Below are 18,009 nucleotides of genomic sequence, written 5' to 3' on the forward strand. Positions count from 1 at the left end.
GTCTCGAGCTCCCCTTGGTACTGCACCGCCCCACAGCCTGGGGAGTGACCCTCACGGCCTCCCTCCGGAAGCCACCATCCTTGTCCATCGAGTGGGGAGGATAGGACAGAGAACACATTTCCAGGATGACAGCCACAACCACACAACAGTGGGGCCTGCAGGTCAGAGCTCTCATCTAATGGCTGAGCCTGAGGGCTGGTATTCTCCCCAGAAGGGCCTTCACTTGCTCTTGAAAACAGGAGATTAAAGGAGATAAGGGCTTCCCTGGGGGCTCAGACGGTAAAGAGTCCGCCTGCAATGCAGGAGACCCGAGTTCGATCCCCGGGTCGAGAAGACCCCCTGCACATATCCAGCGGGGGCTTGCTGCCTCCTCCTGCTCCCCTCCACCCCCTGGAGTCCGCCTGGTCCTGCGTTACCAGCCTGCTCCCTGGTGGGATAACATCATTCTTTTTCTTCCAGGGCTTCAAGGGACACACAGGCGACTCTGGCCCACCTGGCCCCCGGGTAAGTGGACATGTTACCGTCAGACGGTCCCCATGCACCCGAATGGGCGCTTCTAGCCACAAGGCTCCTGGGCCCTGGAGGGACGGGCAGAGCTGTGTCCCGAGAGAGGACAGTGGCAGCCATTGGAAGCATCATCCCTCCCCGGTTACGTGTTTCTAGACCTTTCTCCCAGGGGCCTCACAGTGATGACCGACCAGTTTGACCAGGTCAGCCTGGAGTCAGGTGCGGTCACTGCTGCCGGAGGATGGGGGTGGTTTTCCTGAGGTCCCAGAGCTCGTGTGTGGACACCTTCAGCTTATCCCAGCTGGGAAACCCTGGGTCCTGTCTTCCTGTGCTCCGCCTTGCTCTGTCTCTTCCAAGTGCCCCAAGCAGAGGGATCCCTGGCCAGGGGGCATCCCTCGGTGAGGCCTGCTGCTCAGTACGGTGAGGAGGAAGCCAGGGTGCAGCGAGGGGCCAACGGGTCGGCGCATGGAGAGGTGGAACCCCCAGCGGTTTGCCTGATCTGTCAGCTGGTGGTTCCCTGCAGCTTAGAGGGCTCACAGCTGGCCTAGAGGGGCACTGCAGACTCCACTTGGGGGCCAGGACCTGGGGTGGGGATGCTTTTGCGGAGGCGGTCCTCCTGGTCTTCCTCCTCCTGTGCTCCGAGGCCTGGCGGCTGGGACCCTGGTGTTCCACATTTCTCTCTGTAACAGCAGCTGTTGTGTTTCTGCTTTTCCTAGGGAGAGCCTGGCGCCACGGGGCCCCCTGGCCGGGAGGGGTCACCAGGGAAAGACGTGAGTGCGGGTGTCCAGTGGGTCCTGGCTGGGCCTATGGGTGGAGGGGTGTTGATAGTTTAGACAAGGACCAGGAGACACTTAGAACTTGGGCAGGGGAGCGGGTACCACCATGGAGGGAGTCACAGGTGGATTGTGAGACTCTCTGGGCGATGTCCTGCCTGCTGGCACTGAGGGCCGCCTGAGCCCTCCCCACAGGGCCGTCCGACGTGTGTGGACACGGCTCGGCCTCCTGGACGTGAGTGTCTGGTCAGGAGCACTGGCTTGCAGTCCTGAGGTCCCAGGTGGCCCCGTGCCCAGCCCCTGGCACCCTTCAGGACCTGGCTTTAAGCCCTGGTGATGTGTGCCCCCCACCCTGGCTCTTGGTGTACATTGTCATCTCGGCTGATCTGTGGTCATGAGACGCTGGAGTTGGAAAGGATCTAGCTCTTCTTGTGCTTTTCCTTAGCAGTGGGATCCATTCCATAAACCCACCTGTCTGGTACACGGGGGCCCTGCAGGCAGATCAAAGCAGGGCAGCTGCATTGACTGGAGTGAGGCCTCTCCCCCGCCCTGTCCCCCAAGGGTGCTTCTCGGTGTTGAAAGGCAGGTTGAGAATCCTGAGCTCCCTGACCCCTCTCGCTCCAGTTTATAGTAGAGGGTGTGAGAGAAGCCCCCTGGGCAGGGGGTGGAGGGTTCAGGTCGCCCAGCAGTTCAGGGTGCAGTGGGGACAGGCTCCGGAGGCCTGCTCGTGGTACAAGTGCCTGCCTCCCTGCTGCTCAGCTCTCTCTTTTCATGTAAAACTCCCATTTTTTTAGGGTGTTGTACAGTCTAATTTGTGTAGGAGTATGGCCAAGCTTCTGTCTTTTTCATTTATAATATGAGGAGATTTATACCCCGGTTAGGAGGCTGCCGGAAAGACCGTGTGGGAGGCAGTGGTGAGTCCCCGCTGCTCGGCACCCTGGAAGTTTCTGTAGACCTTCCAATGGCATTTTTCTTACTGTGGAGACTGAGGCAGGAGTGGCCACAGGTGACTGACCAGCGACTCAGAGATGGGACGCCAAGGAAAGTTCTTTTCCCTGTCACGTCCCTTAGCTCCAGGTAGAGCCCCCGAGATCCCCATGTGTCCGGGTGGGCCAGGTCTATCCAAGTAAATTAAGTCAGCAAGTGTACAAATGAGGACTTACCTGCAGGAAGTGAGCTGTGCCCGGGGAACAGCTGGTGATTGGTGATGAGACACGTTGGGCCCCGTTTGTTGGGTCCCTAGGGCACCGGGGGGAAGTCTGCTTCCACCATGTTCATGCAGCGAGTCTGGGGTGACGTGACCTCTCTCTGTTCCAGGGTGACACTGGACCTACAGGGCCACAGGGTCCCCAAGGACTGAGGGGCCTACCGGTGAGTTTTGCCTTGAGGGCGATCTGCTCCGTGCTTTGTCAGGCCTGTTACCATGGTGATATTTGGTTGGTTCATCCTGGTACAGCCCTGTGTGTCATTAAAAAATGACAAAATGTCTTGTTGTTCAGTCGTGTCCAACTCTTTGCAACCCCATGGACTGCAGCACGCCAGGCTTCCCTGTCCTTCACTTTCTACTGGAGTTTGCTCAAACTCATGTCCATTAAGTGGGTGATGCCATCCAACCATCTCATTTCAAAATGTCTTGAAGTGAAGTGAAGTGAAAATTGCTCAGTCATGTCCGACTCTTTGTGACCACATGGACTGTATGGAATTCTCCATACAGAATACTGGAGTGGGTCGCCTTTCCCTTCTGCAGGGAATCTTCCCAACCCAGGGATCAAACCCAGGTCTCCCGCATTGCAGGCGGATTCTTTACTAACTGAGCTATGAGGGAAGCCCTCAAAATGTCTTAGCAGTTGGTAAATAGCCGCTGCCCTAAGCCCACCCTTGTGGCCCAGCACACACTCCCCAGGCTCTTGTCTGGGACCACCTACCCACAATTCAGATACTAAAAAAGGGCCACTTGGCATGGCTGGGGCACTATAACAGCCCCCAACCCTGAATCATGAGCCAACTTTAGGAATCCTGGGGTTTGAGTGTGCTCTGTATTCATTCACTAGGGCTGTCGTAGCAAACGGACCGAAAACACAGTGGCTTAAGCAACAGAAATGTATTATCCCTCAGTTATGGAGGCTAGAAATCTAAGACATTCATCATCTCAGTGTTCTGTGGCCTAGGAGTCCAAGGTCAAGGTCCCAGTAGAGTTGGTTCCTTCCAAGGCTGCGAGGGAGAGCCTTGAATGGCTCTCTGAACCTCTGGTGGTTTGCAAGCAGCCTCTGACATTCCTTGGCTTCTAGAAGCATCACCCTAGCCTCCACCTCCATCTTCACATGGTTTTCTCCCTGTGACATTTCTCTGGTCCAATTATCCCCTTTTTATGAAGACACCAGTCATATTGGATTAGGGGCCCACCCCATTCCTGTGTGACCTCACCTTAATGAATTACATATTCAGTGACCATATTTCCAAATCAGGCCAAAGTCTGACACCCCTGGGATTAGGACTTCAGCCTATGGATTGGCAGCAGGAGGGACTATGAGTTTTGGGCACAAAATGCCCATCAAGTTAGAGCATGTTACGGTTATGAGTCTGTCCTGGAATCTGGAATGCGGGGACCTTCCATCCAGTGGCCACGTGATGCTGCACCTGCCATGTTATCTGATCTCTCTATCCACGCAGTCAGCGGTGCCCCTCACAGAGAAGGAGGAGGGCATAAAGGCAGGAACATGCATCCCCAGCTGAGACCAGGCCTCCAGGGATGTGAGCACTTTTGTTTGTTCCTTAAGTCAGCATCTGAGTGGGAGGATGAATGGATAAGTCAGCAAATGTGGTCCCGAAGATTTACCATGCCTGTGCTCCAGGCAGCAGTCACCAGCCCAGGATTTTTCATGCACGTGAACTCATTTAAGTATTTATCATTTATTATGAGTTAAATATCCCAAGCTCCATGCTGTAACCCCCCAGGCTCCTCTATTAATGGGATTCTCCAGGCAAGAATCCTGGAGTGGGTAGACTTTCCCTTCTCCAGGGGATCTTCCCAGCCCAGGGATCGAACATAGGTCTCCTGCACTGCAGGCAGAGTCTTTACCATCTGAGCCACCAGGGAAGCCCCATAGGGTTGATAAGCAGCCTCTAAGGAAGCACGTGGAGCCATGCTGGTCCAAGTCACGGCTCTGTGTGAGACCGGCCCTCCACGTCCAGCAGTCTCTGTCCCTGCGTCCTGCCCTGTGACCTGTGCCCTGTGCCCTGTGCCATGGCAGAACGTCCCAGCAGAACCCTCACTGCTGTTTCTTCCATCAGGGTAAGAGTGGGTCACCTGGATCACCGGGAGAGCCTGGCACCCCAGGAAGCCCTGTGAGTACTGTCCCTCGGCTGTGATGCAATCAGGGCAAGCTTTGGAAGGGTGTGTGGTTTACATCAGCCTGTCTGGTCTCTGTTCCCAGAAGCCTCAGTGGGGAAACATGGTATTTGGATGGTAGGAATAGGCTGGAGGCAAGAGGATCCAGGAAGGACCTCTTTCATGTGATTACGCGCTTAACTCTGTGGTCTACAACCATAGGCATCCAATAGGAAAAAAAAAAACTATTAAAGAATTTTTAAAGTGTATTAAGAGTGCAAGTTAGTTGTTTGATGCCTTTAGAGGATGGAAGGACAGGGTCAGGCCCACGACCCCTAACATATGAGAGAGGGTAGGCATCATGCATCGTGGGGCTGAATGTAACCCAGAGTGGGCTGAAGAGGATCCTGCTGCTGGTTGGGAGGTGGGAAAAGGGGAGAACAAGAAGGAACAATGGGCGGGGAGTAGAAAGAGCAGGCCTTGAGCAGTGTCCTCATCCCTGGATAGTGGATTCAGGATTTAGGGTTCAGGTCTGGTAGATGGCGAGACGTGGTGGAGAAGACAGGTCTTTGATGAAGCCTAGGGTTGGGTAAGTCAACGCCTGTCCACTCGTCTTCTCCCACCCCAGCCTTACAGTAGATTTATTAGCTAAAATTGGCAATCCTCTTGAGATGGCCATCCTCATAGTTTGGTACTCAAGCAGTAACTGCACGGAGCAATGGGCAGACCCATCTGGCTGGCTAACTGTTGTCACTGTGGAAATCAGGATGAGCAGTGCATCCTGGTTTGCCAGGAACCCTCCTGGTGGTAGCTCTGCAAATCCTGCCTCCTGGGAGAGCCATCATTCCCAAGCAGACCAGGCACCTGGGTGCCCGGTAGAGCCCCATCTTCCTGTTGGACCAGGGACAGCCGTGTAGGAACCATCACAGAGTCTTGTCAGCTATGCTGAGACATCTCAGACAGGAAGGATCGTGTCACAAGGCTGATCCACCTCAGCGCAGAGCTGGCTGCAGACGGGCTGACCCACATTTGGTGGCTTCCCAGAAAGGTTGAAGCTGAAAGATTCCCACACACTTTGCCCCCAAAAGTGAGCCAAACCGTGAGAATCGCTGACCGATTGGGAAGAGGAACTCCGCCTCTCTGGGGAGGTCACTTAGAGGGGCCCCACACATGTCAAGTGTGGTGGCTTAGTAACTGAGTTTTGTCTGGCTCTTAGGACCCCATGGACTGTAGCCCACCAGGCTCCTCTCTCCATGGGATTTTTTCCCAGGCAAAAATACTGAAGGGGGTTGCCATTTCCTTCTCCAGAGGATCTTCCCGACCCAGGGATCGAACCTGCACCTCCTGCTTGGCAGTCAGATTCTTTACTGACGAAGCCACCAGGGAAGCCCGTCCCCATCAAGGGGTTTTGTTACATGTTTGTCCCTTTGTGTTTCTGTTGCTCTGAATGGGAAGGCCGTTGACTATTCACAGGAAATTCTCCTGTCCCCCACCCATGGGTGGGATTCTCAGCACAGCTTCTCTCCCTAACCCAGCCCTTTCATTCCAGGAAAAGGGTTGTCTTTTCTTTTGTTCACATGCCAGGCCTGCAGAGTACAGAGGGGCTACGAGATTTCTGAACCTTCTTGAGTTGGCCCTTGAGCTTGAAGAGTGACTGCCCCGTTTTCCCTCCGCAGGGCCAGAAGGGAACCAAAGGAGAAAACGGCAGCCCAGGGCTCCCGGGCTTCCTGGGTCCCCGGGGGCCTCAGGTGAGCAGGGACCCTGTCAGGGTCTCCTTGGCGGGACCCTTGATTGCTGTTGCTCGAGACGACTCGGGCCAAAGTGTCTGTTTTAAAGGCACTCGTGTTGCGTGCAACATGCTGATGCAGCCGTGCAGCTAAAGGATACTTGTTTTGTGTTGTAGGGGGAGCCAGGCGAGAAAGGAGTCCCAGGCAAGGAGGTGAGTGCCGCAGCCCTGTTCCCCTGGGGCCTGTTCCTGCGGGAGACACGGGGCCTCGTCATCAGCGGGTGGCGCGTGCTGTCGGCTGGTGGTGTGCTGCGTGCTCTGCCGCGTGGTGTCTGCAGGTGGCCCTCGGCGTAGCAGGGCGCCCGCACTTGCTTCTGCATTCTGCCATCACTGTCCTGAGATCCTAGTGCCTTCTTTTTATTTTATTTTTTAATGTTTGTTTATCTGGCTGACCTAGTCTTAGTTACAGCACATGGGGTCTTCGCTTCGTAGCTGCAGCATGTGGCATCCAGTTCCCTGACCAGGGATCAAACCCAAGACCCCAGCATTGGGAGCTCAGCGTCTTATCCACTAGACCCCCAGGGAGGTCCCCCTGGTGCTTAGTCAACAAAGGTCCGTGTTTTCACTCTGCGTGGGAGCCGGTCCCGGGGTCCCATCTTGATACATCTCTCACTTATCGGTCTGCACCCAGCCCATCAGCAAGTCCTGTTTATTAACAAGACGTGTCCGTTCGGACTCCCAAGTACCTCTCAGCTCTGTCCAGCTCTCTCCATCTCTCCCACTAAGAGACCTGCTTGAGACCATCGTCATCTCTCCCCTGGGCATTTGCAGGGACCTCCTAACTGACTTCTCATGTCCAGCCTTGCCCCACCATGGTCCTTCCCCACCCAGCAGCATGATGTCAGTTTCCAGCTCAAGCCTCAGCTCTGTCCTCCCCTGGCTGTGTCAGCAGAGATGCCCCGGCCCTGGTCAGGATGAGCAGGGGCAGGGGTGGGAAGGGGTGGAGGAGACAGGTAAGGGCTTTAGGAAAAGACCGCTCGGCACATGTGAAGCATTGGGGAGAAAATGTGGCATGTTTCAGGAACTGCCAGGCGAAGGTGATGGGTACATAAGAGAGGGGGTTATGACCAGGCAGGAGCGGGACTCTTGGAGGACCCCCTGTCCTCCGCAGGCAGCAAGGACTAAGAAGGACAGAGATGCCCCTGGTGAAGTGACTGCTCTCCTTTGCTTTCATTGCAGGGGGCACCTGGGAAGCCAGGAGAGCCAGGACTCAGAGGAGAAAGGGTGAGTGGGACACGTGGTCACGTGCAGGCGACCTTCCTGGGGGCAAGGGGCCTGTGTCCAGGGCTTTGGGAAGCTGCCCACCCAGGGGAGCAGCTTGTGGGGGCTTCCCTGTTCTCTTTCCCCCCGCAACAGTCATGAGCCCACAGCAGGAGGTTTTTCCTGTTGTTGGGGTTTTGTTGTGGTTTTCATGGTTGTTATTTTAAGGAGTAAAATCATTGCAATTACACATTCAGAGGCAAGCATGCCCAGACTCTGACAAATCTCCCCGTCTCCTCCCCGTGCGTGGAAGCCTGTGCATGACATGCTTGGAGCCCGAAGTGCCAGTTTGCCAAGAACCAGCTCTGTCCCTGGAGGTGACAAGGGAACAGATTTTCCCATAATGAATCGTCTTGGCGCTGTGCTCAGAAAGCTTTTCTTTACATTGCATTCCTCAAAAAAAAAAAAAAAACAAAAAACAGGGTAAAAAATCAATTCTGTTTTGGAAGAAACACTGGTGGGGGGAGGGGGCGTTCTCTCACCCATAACAACCGCTGTTCCCTCCAGAGAAATTAAACAGTCCTCCATGTGGCTGGCCATCACAGGGTCCCACTGCTGCCCGACACGGAAGGCACTGCCATCCCATACCCGCCCTGGGTTTTTTCCCGTGGTCCCACAGAGTTTATCTCTGCTTTCCTTGCAAGTTGGACGGGTGTGGACTGGTTTCCTCTGCAGACTAGAGAGAAATGGAAGCTGAGAGGTTGGGGATTCTCACCCCACCTGGATCTCTCGCCCTCCTCCTTCCCAGCGACTGTGATTCTCGTGGTTGTTGGTCCCTGAGGATGGACCCAGGGGCTGGGGCTGTGGCTGTGAAGACAGTGAGGGTCCTGCCAGCCAGGAGCTGGCCGGAGCTGCCACATGCTGGAGTTTTGGTTGGGAGCCGGGAAATTCAGACCATGAACCTTCTCTAATACTTAATCAATAGAAGCTTCTCTAATACCCAGTCAATAAAGAAGTTGCCTCCCCCCATTAAGTGGTTTTGTGGAAGGTTGCCAGACAGCAGTCAGGCTCCTCACGCCTTCCACTCTGGAACATTTGAAATATGGGACAGGTCCTCTCACCGCAGAGGGATATAGAGATGTGGAATAAATAGGAAACGCTGTACCACAGGCCTTGGCACTGAGATGCATGAAAGGGACCCTCCCAGACCCCCACACTGGAGACCACCCACAGATGACAACGCCCCCATAAAACCCATCACGTGGGAGAAATTTAGGAGACCCTCCTCAAATCTGGCTGCATTCATTTTTTAACTCACTCTTCTTACTGTTTCTGTTGAAAAGTGATACAGTTAAACAATATAAATTGAAAAAAAACAAGTGAATGCAGTGGAGACTAGGTGCCCATCCAGCACGCTTTTCTTGGGTCTGTCTCTGTACACTTGCTTGTACCTTTCTGGAACCCAAGTGCTCAGAACCAGGTGGGCGTGCACGTGTAAATATGCATATACCTTTTATGTAAACCCCCCGAAACCTATCAGACTTTTTCCACCACTCTTTACGCTTTTCCATATAAGCATGTATATGGCAGATGGTTTCATCACTGCGCTGGCCTTCTCTGCTGGGAGGAGATGAGACTGGGATCTGAAAGTCCGCACCTCATCCCCGGCAGACCTGCGTGACGTAGGGGCACAGCTTTGTCCGTCTGGGCCCCGAGTCCTGTCTGCACCAGCGCAGCGTCACGGGCCTTGCAAGACTGAGGTCTCCTCTCCCGCACTGAGGACCCGGGCCCGGGGGTCCCTCCTGCAGCCTGGGGCATGTCCGGCCTGGGGGTGCCTTCTAACCTTTGCTCACGGATGCTCTTCTTGCCTCCTCTAGGGAGATCCTGGCATCAAAGGTGACAAAGGCCCTCCCGGTGGCAAGGGCCAGCCCGGCGACCCCGGGACCCCAGGCCACAAGGGTCACACAGGCCTCATGGGCCCCCAGGGGCCACCTGGGGAGAGCGGGCCGGCCGGTCCCCCAGGGCCTCCGGGCCAGCCAGGATTTCCAGGGCTAAGGGTAAGCGTGTGGGCGATGCCTCAAACTTGGGGCTCCTTAGGGTCTCAGGGGAAGCCAGAGAGGTGTGTGGGCTCCAGAGGGGCAAGATTGCAGGTACTGGTGACCTGTGTGAGCGAGGGCTGACCCCTACTTGTCCTCTCTGAGCCTGCCCTCCCGTCCCTCCCAAAAGGGACGAGGATGCCTCTCTCCCGACAGGCTGGCTGTGATGGTTAAGTGAAATGACACATGTGGCTTACGAAGGGCTTGGGGATAGAGTCCCTCTGTCCCCGTGGTCCAGGCTTCACTCCGGGCGGTGATGCTGTTTGCCCAGGACCCTGTGCAACAGGCAGTCGAGAAGATGCAGAGGCTCCCAGTGACCCAAGCTTCCCCATGGGGACGGCTCCTTCCCCGTCCATCCGACACCCGGCTCTAGTCTCCCTCCTGTCTGCTGTCTGGGGTGCTTGGTCTTCCCTCTGGGTCTAGCTTTTCCCAAGTGCAAAAGGAAAGGCTTGTTGAGAGCAGTTTGTTTTTTTCTCTGAACACAGTGTTTCTTGTGGCCAAGCTCTTAACGTGACACAGTCTTGCAACACAGGGACACGCTGGCTGTAGTGTGTCAGGGAGGGCTTGGTGGGCCCGTCCCTGGGGGCTGGTTGCAGGTCCATGTGATCTCCCCACCCCCACTTTGCAGCCTGCGTGGTCCTCGGGGGCCCCTCCTGTGGCCCAGAGCACAGGCCCGGGTCCCGTGTCCCGCCTGTTCTGAGGCTCTGGCCCTGTTCCTGCGGGGCTCTGCGGTCAGCCTGGGTTTCACCCCCCTGGAGAGGCCGGGCAGCCAGGTCCTGTCCTTCAGCCAAATGTGGGTGCTCGCAGACTCAGTGGGCTTCCAGAGTGCCTCCACCCACCGAGTCTTTGCCGCGTGTCCTGCTGCTCTGGATAGTAATGGGAATTCTGGGAGTAAGATAAAGGGTCATTGGCCAGAAAGGAAAAAAGGGAAATAAGACTGTAAGCCCAATGCTGGGGCTGCAGCGATGAGCACAGTAAACACCCCAACCCTTGGGAGTGGACGCCTCCCGGAAGGGCTCTGACGACCAGGGAGGAGCCCGACATGGCATGAGGTCTGCTCTCACGGATCACTCTAAGAGCTGCATGTAGCAGTGGGGGCCTGGAGGCAGGGCTCTGCTCCGCTGACTGCTCATCGTTTGTGTGAGCAGACACCCTGTGGGGCCAGCGGGGCAGGCCAGACACCAGAGCCACCACGTGGCCAGTGGGAGGAAGGCAAGCCTGAGGTAGCGCGGGGGCAGCCTGCGAGCTGGCCCTGCAGGTGGGGGGACTTCAGCCCGGAGAGGCTCAGAGTCAGGCCTCCCGGGTCCAGGGCTGGGGAGGGGGTTTGTGCAGGAAGGAGAGGGAGCAGGGGCTTCAGGGAGAAAGGCATCCAGGTCACCATGCAAGACGCAATGATGCTGCCTGCGTGGCAGGGGGTGGGGAGATGGTTCTAGGTGTTAAAGGGATTGGACTAGGGAGCTGTGGTCTGCGTGGCTGTGGCCGTCTTGGTTTCCTGAGCACTCTGGGTCTCGGGAGGCAGGTGGTCCTAGGAAGGTGAGTAATTCCACCTTCCCTCCCTCTTCCCAGGGCGAGTCTCCATCCATGGACATCCTGCGGCGGCTCATCCAAGAGGAACTGGAGAAACAGCTGGAAAGTGAGTCGCTGGCTTTTTCACAGCATCGGGTCCTAGATGCTCTGTAAGCCTGGGCGGTAGTCCGTTCACTTCTCCTTCGGGACCTCTGCAGCCTGGCTTGGTAAAGGCAGCCTCAGGGCGGCTCCTGCAGAAGTCAGCACAGAGGTGCACCTTGTAGGCTCCCTCCAGCCTCTTCTGACACAGATCCCGCTCCAAGGCGCTCTTTGGGGCCGCTTGAGCTATGGCTGCTTGATTACCTCCAGGAAGGGGAGCTCACCACCTACAGAACCAGCCTTGCCATGAGCACTTCTCTGTGCATTCAGTGGTTTATCTAATCAACAAGGAGCTCTGGCAGGCCTGCAATGGCTCTTGTAGAACTCACAGCCCAGAACAGGAGACAGAGGCACAGGCAAGATGACTTCGGTATAGTAAGAAAATGCCCGTGATTTAATGTGACACAGAGGACACAGAGGAGGACGGGGGAAGAAACTAAGATTTCAGAGAGGGTGGGGAGCAGGTGAGGGAAGGCTTCCTGGAGGAGGGGCCGTGGGAGCTGACACCAAGGACCAGACTCCAGACCTTAGACACAGCATGTGCAGAGACCCTAATGGGAGCTGGAACACACTGTGCTTTCAAGGAACTAGAATCCTTGTAATTCTCCTGTGTAGGATTCTTTGTGAAATCCCAGTCTTGCATGGGCCCCATACAGAGCAGGTGCTCAGGAAGGGAGGGGTGGGGAGGTAATAGTCATAGCACCAGTATGTAGGGCCAGCTCCACGTCAGGTGGAGTTCTCAGAACCCACACGTGTTTACTGACGTAAGGAAGCCTCTGTGAGCTCTTGAGCCATGGATGAGGGTTAAATCAGAGACGCTAAGTAACCTGCCCGAGGCTGCAGAGCTGGTGAGTGTCTAACCAGGCAGCCAGGCTGCAGAGTCCAGGCTCTTAGCCACTGCATCCTCTCCCATCTCATCTCCGCCTGCCCTCTGTGTTGGAAACTGTTAGGAGAAGAAAGTCACAAACCACTCTGGGCTAGGGAAGATCGGAAACCCACCACCATTACCAGGCACGGGTGGGCAAAGGGGAAGGGCACATTAATTCACGTGGTCAGGTCTCAGACAGTGAAATATTCCTCCTGGCACATTCGAGACTCTGCACTGGGTCTGTGGATGCAGCACAGAACACAATGACTGTCTCAATGCCCTTGTGGGGTATCCAGGCGAGTGAGTGTGGTCCGTCTTCCCTGCCCAGGAGAACCAGAGACCATTCCCTGGAGAGGACAGCACAGAGCTGGGCTGGTGGTAAGGAGGGTGAAGAAAGGAAGGATACCAGAGGCTGGAATGGTGACTCCCCCTGGGCGGGGCAGTCCTGAGGTCGCCCGTGTGTGAGCATCCCCATCTACAGCCTTTCTTCTGGATGTTAGATTTATCGGGCACACGAGGAGTTTCCAGCCCCTGGGCAGAGACGAGTCCTGTTTTGAATGAGTTCAGATGGAGCATCTGCTGAGCTGAATCCTTTCTTCTAAACAATCTTGGGAGGAGGAAGCATCAGAAGCATCTGCTCCACGTTCAAGATGAGAGTGTCCTGGCTGTGAGCCGAACAGCTGTGTGCCCCGGTCTCCGGCGCACGCCCCTCCCGCTTCCTCATGTGGGAGGGTGGGGAAGGGGCTACTCGGAAGCTCCCCCGCCAGGCTGTCAGAGACCTGATTCTGCTTTGGTTTTACCACTGAGACCCAGGAGGGCATCAGGACTGCCTCTCTGGGCTGGTCACTCCCCATTGCCAGGTGAAGGGCATGGCCTGATCGTCTGGAAAACACAGGAAGAGCCCCTGGTGGCCCTGGGGTGGGCTGTGTATGCCCCGTGCAGTAGGAAGGCATGGAGGCCAGCGGCTGGACCTCTGGGTTTGGAATCAGCCTGTGATCTTTAACATTTCACACACCTAAGAATCATTAATGACATCGCGTTCAGCCCTTCATTTATAGATGAGGAATTCCACGCTTAGGAGAAGTCCCTAAGTTGCTCTGTGTAAGCCACTGAAGTCTCACCCTCCCCCACTGGCCTCAGTTTCCCCAGCCTGAGAGTTGCAACAGTTTCTGCTGCTGCTGTCATTGCCGCCTCGAGGGGAACAGCGACATCCACGCACCACTTGGATCTCGTGCCGGGGGCTGTCATGATGCCTCGTCTCATTGGTTCCATCTTCCACCAGCCCAGTGGGGTTGGACTTATTTCATTGCCCCCGTTTTGCAGAAAAGGCAGCAAAGGCTAAGAGAGGTCAGGTGGCTTGCCCAGGGCCATGCCACCAGCAGTGGTGGCACTGGGACCACAGCCCAGCTGCCTGGCTCCGGAGCAGCGTCCACACGGACACGCGCCCTGCAGCGCGCTCTTGGTGTGTCTCTCTCGCTGCTATTCCCCAGCTCTTACTGCCTCGAGCTTTGCAGTGCGCTGCTGGCCCATCTTCAGTCCTTTATCCCTCCTTCATGAAACATCTCTCTGTTTTTCTTACTCCACAGCCAAACTCGCCTACCTCCTGGCCCAGATGCCCTCTGCACACACGAAGCCCTCTCAAGGCAGACCCGGACCCCCAGGGCCTCCTGGAAAAGATGGGCTTCCAGGTCGGGCAGGCCCCGTCGGGGAGCCAGGAAGGCCAGGGCAAGGGGGTCTGGAGGGACCCTCTGGCCCCATAGGTCCCAAAGGTGAGTGAGGAGCTGGGACGAGGTGCTTTGTAGAGAAGGAACCAGTGTGCACAGCACACGCTCCGTTGAATATGCAGGAGTCAGCCCGTTCCCCGCCCCCGCAGCCTGCTAACACCCTGCATGTTGACATCGTGTCGTTTCTTCATCTGCCTAAGAGGTTTTCAAACTTGACGTTTTTGCAAAATGATGCTTCTGCCCAGAGGAGCGAGTCTGTTTCCTCCTCCCATCCTGGTCCGTCTCTGTCTCCACTGCTCACGGTCCGGGGAGTACACAGGATGTCTTCTCTTTCCCCGTTCAAGAGGTCACTGAGGAATAAGACATTTAATCTCCAGGCAAACGGGCATCAGATGCCAGCTATACATGGGCTGGAGGAAGGAAATGGCACCCCACTCCAGTATTCTTGCCTGGAGAAACCCATGGACGGAGGAGCCTGGCGGGCAACAGTCCACGGGGTCGCAAAGAGCTGGACACGACTGAGCGACTTCACTCACTTCACTTGTACATGGGCTTCCCTGGTGACTTGGACAGGAAAGAATCCGCCTGCAATGGAGGAGACCAGGGTTTGGTCCCTGGGTTGGGAAGATCCCCTGGAGAAGGGAATGGCAACCCACTCCAGTATTCTGGCCTGGAGAATTCCATGGATGGAGGAGCCTGGCGGGCAACAGTCCATGGGGTTGCAAAGACTCAGACATGACTGAGCGAGTAACGCTTTTCCATGGGAATAAAGTGGTTTGAACTAAAACTGGACATGGCTGCCAGCTCTCCAGCTCTCAGGGACATACCTGACCTGGACGTGGCTGTGCTGGACACAGCGAGCCTGTCCTGCAAGGCACAGTGCCTGCCGCCGTCAACAGCGCCCCGTGCACAGAGGAAGGCATTGTCTTTGCAGGCGGACAGATGTGGAAGGGCGGGGAAGGACCCGGGCCCAAATTCAGCAGCCTGGCTGTTCACCCCTTCTGTCCAGCAAGGAATAAGCACGGGGGAGGGGAGAGGCGGTGCTGTCATCTCAGCTGCCACGTCTCCCTCCTTCAGTCTTCCATTCCTTAATTCTTTTTTTGGGCAGATGCCCCCTGGGATCTTAGTTTCCCAACCAGGGATTATTGAACCCACACCCTGGGCAGTGAAAGGGCAGAGTTCTAACGACTGGACTGCTAGGAAATTCCCCCTTAATTCTTCGTTCACTGAGAAGCATCATCTTGTAATGTTTCTGCTTCTCAACTTTTTTAACGTTTGCATCCAAGTCTGTCTTCTGTTGGTTCATGAAACAAAATTTACTAAATAAATGCCAATAAGCAAGCATAAAGCACAGAAAAGTCAGACTGTGACAGACGACTGACCGAGTTTAGTAACTGGAACAATAAATAAGAATGGCCTAGAATCTCCCTGGACTGGCAGAATTTTGGTTTGGGTTATAAAAGAAAACGTTATACACTACATACAGGAGATATTCTGGAGACAACATCTCAAAGAAAAGGAATGATGAAAAAAAAAAAGCTGCGAGGCAGTTTAATCAAGTTTGTATAGTATTAACCCCAACTCCTCGCTGGTCTCAGATATCCTCCTGGGGGAATGAACCCTCTTTCTCTTGAACATGTTAGAGTTTTAAATTCCTGTGATTATTAAGACTTATACCTGATTCTGCTTCCTATTAGAGTCTTCTTTGTGTCCTGTGTCATCTGTCTTAGAATTCATGCTTCTCAAGAGTAGGGCTGTGTCTTACGTATACTCAGGCTTGTTTATCACCCAGCTCCTCCTAGACAAAGGCTCAGAAGGAATGCTGTGAGAACACGGGGACGTGTAGGCATGTGCCAGTGGATGTGTGTGGACATATGTGTTTGTATAGGAGAGAGTGTGAACGTTTGGGTGTCTGTGTTTGATGTGTTTATGACATATGCATATTCGTATAATATATGTGTGAGTGTACATATGTGTGTGTATCATTGGTAATCACACTTGAGTGAATGTGTATGTGTGCATATGTGTATTTGAGCAAATGTTTTCGAGGGGGTGTCTGTTTTGGTGTTCACATGGGCATATTTCTGAGTGCAAGTGTGTGCTCGAGTGCGAGTGTGCATGAATGAGTGTGTGCACAGGAGCGAGGCGTCTGACACAGTGCTGGCCTTGCCCCCAGCCCCGTGGTGGGGCCCCTCCCTCTGCCACCATCGTGAGTCTCCAGCATCAGAAGCGCGTGTTTTTCTCACCAGGTGAGCGAGGAGCCAAAGGTGACCCAGGGGCACCTGGAGTTGGCCTCCGAGGCGAGATGGGACCCCCCGGGATCCCAGGTAGGAGTGGCTGGGCTGCAGTCTGGGGTAGGGGAGGGGCCGGGCCCCAGGGTGTCGGATGCAAAGAGCAGCCATCTGGCTGCACCATGTCCATGGGGACCATTCTCATCTCTCCAGGCAGGGCGCCCAGACCGTGGGGTGTTTGCTCTGAGCCTGTGGCATCCTCAGCTCACTTCTGAATGAAAATAGTGGCATCAGGGCTTGTGTGTGCTCCGGAAGGAACTTGAACCACCGTCTCTTTCTTTTGCTCCTTGGTCCAGGTCAGCCCGGGGAACCTGGCTATGCTAAAGATGGGCTTCCCGGGAGTCCCGGGCCTCAAGGAGAGACAGGACCAGCTGGACACCCCGGCCCCCCAGGTCCCCCCGGCCCCCCGGGCCAGTGCGACCCCTCACAGTGTGCCTACTTCGCCAGCCTTGCTGCTGCTCGACCTGGTAACGTGAAGGGCCCCTAGAAGATGCCGGGATGCCAGGAGACGCTGGTGGATTTCTGAAACTTGAACGCACAGCCCGATGGGAAGCCAGAGGTCTTGAGACATTTCAGCCATGTGGTTTTTGTTTTCCTTTCTTTCTTTTATCATGTGTGTGTGTGTTTTTTTTTTTTTTTTTTTGTCTTGTTTTTCTTAAGAGACCTCAACATTATTAAAACCAACAGATGCTGCCGGTCGGTCAGATTATAATATTATTATTGTTAATTATTATTATTGTTATTTCATATGGTAATGCTTTTCGAGTTTTTCCCCTCTGCTCTGAAGTTGGGGAAACCTGATTCGTGAGGCAGAGAACATTTCTCATTCTCCTGACGGCCCCCGATTGAAGTGTAGCTGCCAATTCTAAGGAAACTCTCGGTGCTATGAAACCCTGACCGGACACTTGCCAAACTTACCTCTTTCCTCAAAAGGAAACTTTAAGAAAATGAGGACAATGGGCTTCTATTCTTGGTTGTGCTCAGAGGTCGCCCAGGGAGAGATTAGCTGACAGCCGCTGCTTCCCAGGAGAAGTAAGTGAAGCAGAAAGAGAAGGAAGGTGCAGACACGAAGCGCAGCCTCTGCTCTGGATGGCGGGTGCACGCAGCAGCGGGCAGGTCCGTCCTCTGGGAGCGGCTCAGCGCCTCCAGGTCCCAAGCCTGCAGAAGGGAGACACTGCACACGGCTGGAGGCTGCTTCCTGGAATCTCGCAGCGTCTGCACCAAAAATGTGGGAGCTGACACAGAAAAAGATGCCTCTGTGTGTTCACTTGGCTTCTGAGCATGGATAGGCTCCTCCGTGGCCCCTGTGTTGGTTTCACTCACTTTCATTTTGAAATAAGAGGGTCCAGAGACCACTCCCGTGTGTCTGATGCCGGGCAGTTGGCCGGGGTGCTGGCCAGAGCTGGGAAGCATGTGTCTCCAGCTTCTGGCGTTGAGTGTATATTTGTGAATGACTCGCCCAGCTCAACAGGTGCTCAATAAATCCGAGTTTCCTTTTCTTTTGCTTTCCGTGATGGTCCTTCCTTATCACCAGCATCTTCCCCACGTGGACCCCTCGAGGCCAGGGAAGCATCATTTTTCCCCCGGGGAGCACGGACCAAGCCACTGTTCAGGCCATGTGCTCAGTGTGCACGTGTGTGAGCAAGAGTGTGTCACTCGGGCCTTCCCTGGATTCTGAGCCAGGGAAACTCCTATGGGGTGTGGACCCTGCAGCCTCAGGGGGACGGGCCTCCCCACATGCTCACAGCAGATGAGGGTGGGTGTGAAGGGT

General features: G+C 55.2%; 1 protein-coding gene across 3 annotated transcripts in view; it reads left to right on the forward strand.

Moving 5' to 3' along the window:
- The window catches only part of COL22A1 (collagen type XXII alpha 1 chain), a 224,150-nt gene extending 206,413 nt beyond the window's left edge, over positions 1-17,737 (forward strand). For 2 of the 3 annotated variants that reach the window (XM_002692600.6, XM_059874411.1), the window contains 12 exons: positions 460-504; positions 1,224-1,277; positions 2,598-2,651; positions 4,572-4,625; positions 6,285-6,356; positions 6,512-6,547; positions 7,574-7,618; positions 9,472-9,651; positions 11,257-11,323; positions 13,810-13,992; positions 16,197-16,274; positions 16,535-17,737. In XM_002692600.6, coding sequence (XP_002692646.3) covers positions 460-504; positions 1,224-1,277; positions 2,598-2,651; positions 4,572-4,625; positions 6,285-6,356; positions 6,512-6,547; positions 7,574-7,618; positions 9,472-9,651; positions 11,257-11,323; positions 13,810-13,992; positions 16,197-16,274; positions 16,535-16,725 — 1,059 coding nt within the window. In that variant the 3' untranslated portion in view covers positions 16,726-17,737. The remainder of the gene's footprint in view (positions 1-459; positions 505-1,223; positions 1,278-2,597; positions 2,652-4,571; positions 4,626-6,284; positions 6,357-6,511; positions 6,548-7,573; positions 7,619-9,471; positions 9,652-11,256; positions 11,324-13,809; positions 13,993-16,196; positions 16,275-16,534) is intronic. The other variant, XM_025002008.2, reaches the window with a different exon arrangement.
- Positions 17,738-18,009: the final 272 nt, after the last annotated feature.

The sequence above is a fragment of the Bos taurus genome, chromosome 14, assembly GCF_002263795.3.
Source record: "Bos taurus isolate L1 Dominette 01449 registration number 42190680 breed Hereford chromosome 14, ARS-UCD2.0, whole genome shotgun sequence".
Taxonomy (NCBI): Eukaryota; Metazoa; Chordata; class Mammalia; order Artiodactyla; family Bovidae; genus Bos; species Bos taurus.